At 35.0% G+C, this 8,576-nt stretch overlaps 1 protein-coding gene across 3 annotated transcripts in view; it reads left to right on the top strand.

Moving 5' to 3' along the window:
* aff4 (AF4/FMR2 family, member 4) overlaps positions 1–7,545 on the top strand; it is a 31,600-nt gene extending 24,055 nt beyond the window's left edge. For all 3 annotated transcript variants that reach the window (XM_007562032.2, XM_007562031.2, XM_016676370.1), the window contains 7 exons: positions 252–315; positions 1,448–1,584; positions 1,803–1,874; positions 2,045–2,138; positions 2,281–2,324; positions 2,699–2,916; positions 3,735–7,545. In XM_007562032.2, coding sequence (XP_007562094.1) covers positions 252–315; positions 1,448–1,584; positions 1,803–1,874; positions 2,045–2,138; positions 2,281–2,324; positions 2,699–2,916; positions 3,735–3,862 — 757 coding nt within the window. In that variant the 3' untranslated portion in view covers positions 3,863–7,545. The remainder of the gene's footprint in view (positions 1–251; positions 316–1,447; positions 1,585–1,802; positions 1,875–2,044; positions 2,139–2,280; positions 2,325–2,698; positions 2,917–3,734) is intronic.
* Positions 7,546–8,576: the final 1,031 nt, after the last annotated feature.

Here is an 8,576-nt window from a genome sequence, read left to right on the forward strand (position 1 = left end):
CTCTTTTGCATTGCTTTTGTGTGAAGCTGCTGGAGGTCAGGGAGGTTGTTTATAGATCTGCCTGGATGACTGAAAAAAAACTGGATAAATCCATTGTGAAAGACCAGCTGATAGAACTCTGTGTTATTTTTAGCCTGTTTAGGGAAGAGATGTAGCTTTAATTTTTTATTTTTTTTTTCGGAAATTATTATCTTTTTAGTCAATTATACACATTAGTAAATTTGTTTGACCTGCTTATAATTTTGTTTCAGGGTTCATTCAGCTGATCACTACTTGCAAGAGGCTAAGACACTCAAGCACAATGCAGATGCACTGGTAAGAACAAAGTTTACTGCTAGAATCGGTGGTGTTTTTATGCAAGTTGCTGTGCAGTTGAGAGGACTTTAGTTTCATAAACAAATATTCATAAAATTAAGAGACTTTGGTAAACTTTATAAAGTACATGAATTATCCAAAACTCATCTGAAATATTAATTATACTCTAAATCGTTCACAATTTCATGTACAGAAGAAGAGAGAGAAATCAATATGGTAGATTAGTGTTTGGTCTAACGATCAAGCATAACATGAACCTATAAAAACCCCGTCTCTCCTGGTACTGATTAACTAAAATGAGAGAAAAGGAAAACAAAACTTAACCTAAAGACTGCTTTTAAATGCAACTTAACCACAAAGTAAGTTGATCATGAACCTAAAAGTCATCAAAACACAGTTTCGATTCAGTAATAGTGGTTTTTAAATTCATAAAACAGTACAATAAAAATGTAAACATTTCATTTGGTAAAGCCAGTGTATTTCTAATATGTTTGGTTTCAGCATCTAAACTAATGGTTCATCTTATCTAAACCATAAAATGAAGTGAAGCCAGCTGCATTAGGTAGATGAGCAGTGAATCTGTGTACTTCAAAGGTCCAAATTAATATTACGTACACAAAATTAGTCCAGTGCAAGATGTTGAATCTTAATCTTTATTGCAGTTTCTACGTTTGTTACATTTGATTTGCAAAGGATCTATTTGGTTAGATATTACGTCTCGTCATTTATTCACAATCTGCTCTACAACAAAAAGTTTAATAGCTGAATAGATTGTAACGTTACCTGCTGTATGCAGGTCTACTTTAAAATATGATTTTGTTTTATTGTTCTGTTTCAAATTCATGAGTCATAATCTCGCTGCTACAGAACCAACATCTTTTAGCTGCATACTCTCACATACAGATTTACAAACTTAAAAATGTTTCAGTTTTGTAAAGTTATTTGTACCCTGCTGCTGGAGTCAAAGGGCAACACAAAAACTTCCAGTGCAAAATCAACAAACGTATGCTGTTAGTGTGAAAACTGCAGTTTGTCAAATGAATAAAATGTTAACATTTAGTTCTGCATTTAGAGACACAATAAAAGTATTTGCCCCACAATTTCTTAGTGTTTTGATCACACTCTTTCACAGACAAACCGTTTTGAAAAGGCAGTGTACTACCTGGATGCCGTGGTCTCGTTCATCGAATGCGGTAACGCTCTGGAGAAGAGCGCGCAAGAAGCCAAGTCTCCCTTCCCGATGTATGCTGAAACAGTGGAGCTCATCAGGTTAGCAAAAACACAACAAACACACACAAAAAATTGAGGAATTACTAAACACAGCTTGCTTGTGTTTGGTATGAAACTTTTCGTGGGTCTAAGATTTAATGAAGATTGTCAAGTTCTGCTGCTCCTGCAAAGTTGAAAATGTTTTTTTATGGTTTATGTAAATATCCTGCAGTCCTGTCTGTTATTAACCTACAACTCCATCCTGCCTTTGCACTCAGATACACTATGAAGTTAAAAAGCTACATGGCCCCAGATGCCACTTCAGCAGACAAGAGGCTAGCTGTCCTTTGGTAAGTGTATTTACTGACACCACATGATGATGCTTCATTTCACGTGGTTGAAGTGTCCTGAACCCTCATAAACTAGTTTATGGAAATGCGATCGTAAATAGACTCTTTCCAAATAAACTGTCACTCCATTTTTGATTTCTAAAAGTCTTTGTCCACATTTTTCTCTGCAGTCTCAAATGCCAGTCTCTTCTCTATCTGCGGTTGTTCAAGCTGAGGAAAGACAGCGCTCTAAAATACTCCAAAACTCTCACAGAACATTTAAAGGTATTCCAGCTTTTATAAACTCCAATCCAGTTTTCATGGGAAAGCTTTCAAATGTCGTAAAATATTCCATGCATGATGTTTTCATCTGTAAATATGCATTTTCTTTGCACATAATGTTCTTTCACTTTTTTTCTCCTGACAGAATTCTCTGAGTAACACCCAGGCTCCCTCTCCTGGAATGGGAAAGTAAGTCATCTGCTTCTGTTTGTTTGGAAATGTAATCTTATTGTGTAAAGAAATGTTTCTTGCAGATTTTGTACAAACATGCCTGATAGATTTTCAGAAAAAATGTGATCCCTTTTATCCTTGCATTTAAATATTTACTTTTCATACCTTGTCATTTCTTATAGAAGTTAACTTTGTTATTGTATGATAATTTAAATATTCTGCTACATGCATTTCATATGTAATGCCATGCAAAAGCATTCACAATCACTTCACGATTTCTCACGCATGCCACAATTTCCAAATCTGAATTTATGAGAAGAAGTTTTGTGAGGCAGTGCGTGTATATCCTAAAAAAACAGCCATTAAACTTATTTTTCTGTTTCTGTCCGCAGTAAGGCAGCAGGAATGCCCTCTCCAGTGTCGCCCAAACTCTCACCAGGCACAGCAGGAAGCTACTCGTCAGTCAGCAGCAACAGCAGTGCCAGCTCCTCTGTGACCATACCTCAGCGTATCCACCAGATGGCTGCCAGCTACGTCCAGGTCACCTCCAACTTCCTGTACGCCACAGAGATCTGGGACCAGGCGGAGCAGGTTTCCAAGGAACAGAAAGGTAAAAGGGCAGGTTTTATAGTTTGTTATTCCAAACTTATCTGTTGTAAGATGTACTTAAGTTGGCTCCAGATGTCATGACTCTTGCATTCACATATTAATTATTATTTGAAAGAAAAAATAAAATCAGTGCTGAATAAGAAATGCAGACAGAATTTATTAGATAAGGTTTTATAAAAGGCAAAATTTCCAAAATGTCAAAACTCCATAAGCAAGGGATAGAAATTGGGTTTCTGCTTTTAGAAAACAGTGGACCCGTTATTAAAATGACAAATTCATATATTGATAAACTGGATTCAGAATCATTTAAATAACTTAATCTATAAAATTAACAAACTTTGAAGTGTTTTAATTAAAATGTATGATTGACCAGAATAAAGTAGGACACCCTTATGAAGTGGAAAGAAAAAGATGCATAGTTTTTAAAATGTTTTCCAAATGAAAACCTGAACAGACTGATTTATTCAGTCTTCTTTTCTGTACAAGTCCTAGAAGATAATTACCAAATAACTTTTCAGAAGTTTCCTAATTAGGAAATAGTCCTCCTGTGTCTGATTTAATCTCAGTACAGATGTTCTGTAAAGACCATCTCCACTATAGCACATGGTGATGGCAGCATCACGCTGTGGGGATTAATTTCTTCAACAAGGAAGAAATGGAAGAAAACCTGTTGAAGACTGGAAAACACTTGAGATTTGAGACACTATGGATTTTGAGGAGTCACTGTGTGACTTTTAATGTCACAGTCTTCTGGCTTTTACTTGATGCTCAGCTGTTACCTGTTGTTCAGCTTTTGTTTGTTTTCTCTTGCTTTCCCAGACTTTTTCTCTGAGTTGGACAAAGTGATGGGTCCTCTGATCTTCAACACCAGCAGCATGACAGAACTGGTGCGTTACACTCGGCAGGGTCTCCACTGGCTGCGACTGGACGCTAATCTTAGCCACTAGCGAGGACTTGATCGCTGCAAGCTGCTTCCTCAAACACACACACACACACACACACACACACCTCAGCCTTTCATACTTAGCAGCCCGTGCTCAAAGACACAACACAGATACATATCTGCAAACACAGCCCACCTCTGGTCCTCCATGTATTCTTACATGCTGTTATCCTCTGAGACATATCTCCAACACTGTGTCCATTTTTCTGCACCAGCTTGCCAAAACAACACTGAGCAATTTAGAAAATCTCACACCTTCAGCAGCACCGCATCAAATATCCCAAGAGCTTCTGGCCTGGCTTCACATTTCGACGTTCCTATTAAAATCTTCAAGGTCTTTTTTTTATCTCTTCTGCTAAAAGTGCTGTGGGGATTATTTCTTATGAGTACACTAAACCTGTGATTTCTTTTTTCCTTTTGCTTTTTAGGCTACTTTGGCTTTTAACTTTGTTTTTATACTTTATTTCACCAAAGTACCTCCCAGAAACACCAAAGGTGCTTTAAAATGAAGGTTTCTCTTTATCATTTTTGTGCCTTGTAAATGAGCTACAGGAAAATTCACCAATAAGATCTGATTTCTTTTTTAATATGTTTTTCCTCACTTGATGGCATTTGTAATCATCTTTTAGTAGCAAATTAGGGCTGGCAGTTATACTTTTTAAGAAAAAAAAAAGAAAAAACAATTTTAAATCTTTTTAAGAGGATTACAGAGAGATAGTTAGTTTCAGCTCTCTGGAGGAAAGTCTAGGGAGGATTCCGACCATATTTTGAAAATACCAGAATGGGCTTCAGGTGATACAGTCTCATTCAGAAGTTATTTTTTAAAACGGGGTAATTTTATTTGTCAGAGACAGTCCATCAGAAATTTAGATTCTTATCAAACTGCAGGAGATAGTTAGCTTAATAATTTAAACTTATTCTGTCAACAGCTCCTGAGAGACACTTTTACCACTACATTGTTTTAGAAATTTCCTCAAGCAAGGGCCTCTCCCACATGGTGTTATTCCCTTGTTTTTGATCCCTTTGTTAACAGTGTATTTTTCTAAGGAACTGCAGGGATTGTCAAAAGTATTGCAGATTGTGTCCACACATACAATGCAAATGCAGTTATTTATTCTGTAGTTTTTAAAACAAACCAAGGTTTTTCTGATTCGTCAGGGCTAAGACAAATTAAAAGTAAAGATGAGATTTTTTTTCTTATAAGAGGGACAAATCTTATCATTGACAGAGATTAGCAGTGTTGTATTTATGTGATAAAGATTTTGTATATCTCAGAAAAGAAATATAACGACCACTATAGATTCTATTTATATGCCAAGCAGATCATTTGTCTTCTAGCTAGAGCAAAATGCAAGACTCATTATGGGGGGGAAGTATATGAACACGTGTTTGTACTGTTGTTGTTCCTAAGCAATGACATTTTTAAAATTGAAATTATACTTTTCTTACAAGAAAATAGGAGAAGCATTGAGTAAATACAGCTGGTTGTTCTCCAGACATGTTAAATTAGTAATGCTAATAAAGCTTATAGTTAAAGATGCACCAATCAGGCTTCCAATTTTCTTTTAAATCAGACCCACACGTTACGATTTTGACCAATTTGGATATTTTTCCCCCTTTTTAAAGAACATAACATGGAAAACGGGAAATGTTTTCTGTAGGTTCTTTGATAAATCTACGAACCAAACCATATGTTTCGATCATTCGTCTGTTAATCTCAAAAAAGTTCAAATTCAATTGGTGATACTTTTAAATACTGAAAATACATGACATTTAGTGAACTAGGGGAAAAAAATTCAGCATTTTCTCAATTTGAGCTGCAGACTGAGGTGAAAATTGTCTGATTCTGATCTCTGACTGATTGGTGCATCTGTAGTTATAATGCTTAAGGGTTTTTAGATGCCATTGTCACTACTTGGAGAAACTTTTATTTTTGATTTTGATTAAGACAACATGCTGGAAATCCCAAGCTTGGGTCAAATAGTACTTGTGCTAAAATTATTGGTTGATTTTTCTTGATAAAATGAGAAAGTGCCACAAAGTTTAGGAGATTTATTTAGCTTTTTTTTTTTATTCTTATTTTTTCTTTAAAACCCAAATACTGCTTACTGTTTGGCCCAGCTTGGACCATTTTTCTTGTTGCTTGTATATTTTAGATTTTTCCACTGGCTCCCTGGACTTCTATTGCTAGAGGGAATACTGTTATTTTCTCTTATACTTCAAGAGGACAAAGTCAGAGGAGGTATTATTTTTGATCTATGCAGGATTTTTACAAAAAAAAAAAAAAAAAAATCTTTAAGGGGATGGAAATCATTTTTATGCTTCAGATTTTTCTTCCTTCTTTTTTCCACCTCAGTGAGAAACCTGTTCAACTCAAGCGGCCAATGCCTTTAGCTTTTGCAATTTTCTGTAATGTTGTATAATATTTGTGTACATAATAATTATTTTTTTTTATAACCAAACACAAAAGCTGGAGTTGTCTTTTCTTCAGTGGGTTTCGCCGACCCAATCACTGTCTTCATACACTGGTACACTTTGTAAGTTAAGATCTGCGCCTTGTGCTCCTTACACCATCTCGTAGTGAAATCTAAAAACAGAAAATAGCATTAGAATGATCTTTAGCAGTTTTGCTACTCACGCTTATTTATTTTTTTTTGCCCATTTGTTTTTTTCTTTTTCACCTTTTTAACAATTATTTTATGAAATAGGAAGATGTAAATGTTTTTGAGCTGTTGATGAGATTTCTTTGTAAGTAGTAATTAATCTAACTTGAACGAATCCAGGGTAAGATGAAGTTATTGCTTTTATTTTTAATTTTTTATTCTTTTTGGACGTTCGTTAGGAAGATGTTAACACTTGCATGTTTCTATTTAAATACAGTTGTATAAATTGTAAATATAACATGTCTTTAAGGGTAACTTTTTACTCCAGGTTGGCATTTTTTAATTAAATTGAAAGGAAAAAAAATACTGTAAATATATTGTGAGATACTTTATGCACATATTTTTTTTCCTTCTCTTCCCCCAAGTTGTTACAGATGAAATCCCAGTGTGTTAACACTGTAAATCAAATTGATTTCTCCATCTTTCTTCTAACGTGCTTGTATACTTTGTCTTCTTCTTCACTGTCTCATAGTATCACAGTCACCACATAATCGGTAACGTCTCTTAAATCCAAATGCGGATATTTTTTGTCTTCTCTGTATTTGATATGGAGCTGTGTATTTCATTACGTGTATATTGTTGAGCTCACGTGTTGGATGGATGACGTGTACAGTCTGTTGTCTGCTTCCTCCTGAGAAAGAGAGACATGAATTTACCGTGTCCAACATGTCTTTTGAAACTGAGGGATTTCGCCTCACCTCAGAGCAGTTGTAGCAGTTTCTACAGTATGTTGTAGAACTTTTCTAAAAAAAGAAAAAAAAAAAAAAGCTGTCTCCGTAGTGAGACCAGCAGCATACACAATGTACAATAATCTGAATTTGGCTACTTTTAAGAGAACTGATAGAGATACTATATATGATGGATGCAATATGTTTTAAAGGTACCTGTTGAGTTTGATCTTCAAACTTAGGTTATGTAATTTAAAAGCATTCTTGTGAAGTGAGTATTAATTGTGACTAATGGGAGTCTGTCCTAAATATTCTTTGTATTTTGCCGTATTGAGAATAAAATATATATATATGGATATGTTTAAGTGAATGTTGATTGCTTTATGTGCAAATGGCAAATGCTGTGAATTAACTCAAAAGCAATGAAATCCTGTTTCCCTAGACCAGAAAACAGTCTAGGGCTTTGGTACACCTTAAGTCCTGACTCAAAAGACAAATCCTCCCAGGGCTGCAGAAACTTTTTTCCCTTCTGCTTTCAGCTCATAATTAAAGATATACAAGTCTCTACTGCTGCTGTTTTGCTGATCCAGAAACTGAAACTTTGGGAGCCACTCACCTGAACACTTCTAATCACCAAGAAGAGCAGAAGATAAAGATTTTTTGTCTGCACAGGATACAACTCCAGAGCAGCATTTCAGTAGATAGTCAGCTGAGCAGTGTTGAATTTAAATGGTGGTAATTAATAAAGATGGAGAACAAATAGAAAAGTTTTAGCTGTTTTAATAGATGTTCATGCAGTATCTGCATAAAAATATCAAAAGAATAGAAAAAATGTACAAGGCGTCTTTTCCTTTTTTCGTTTAAGTCTTTTTAATCATTGGGTTGAAGATTAGCTTTAAACAATTACAAAGGAAATGAGTGCTCTTATTGTCATAGACTTATGCTTTCTTTGTTATAAAACCCCAACACAAAATCATGGTTTGTATTTTACACAACAAAAAAATTTGTAGAACTTCATAAGTTGTCCTTTTTTCTCATGATCATAGTTTTTGCCACTTTAAGTAAAATGTATTTACTAGGAGTGATGCCAAAAAATAAGGGACATAACTTGCTATTGTTTTTAAATGTAGAGTTTTGTAAGAGTTTTGCTCTTAAAGTTTTTGTTGCTGACTGAAGTTAAATGATTCAGTCTGTGGGATATCTGGAAACTGAAAATCAGATGACTCCATAAATGATAGTGGCCTTGCACAATAAATGAGATTCAAACACAATAGAAGAGTGGCAATAAGAATTCAACTGTTGAAGAAAATCTATATCAAGTTTGTTAAAAGGTTTGTGGGAGACTCGACGGGCAGTTTGAAGAAAGATCTTTAGACTGAGAATAATG

The sequence above is a fragment of the Poecilia formosa genome, unplaced genomic scaffold (assembly GCF_000485575.1).
Source record: "Poecilia formosa unplaced genomic scaffold, Poecilia_formosa-5.1.2 Scaffold133, whole genome shotgun sequence".
Lineage (NCBI taxonomy): Eukaryota > Metazoa > Chordata > Actinopteri > Cyprinodontiformes > Poeciliidae > Poecilia > Poecilia formosa.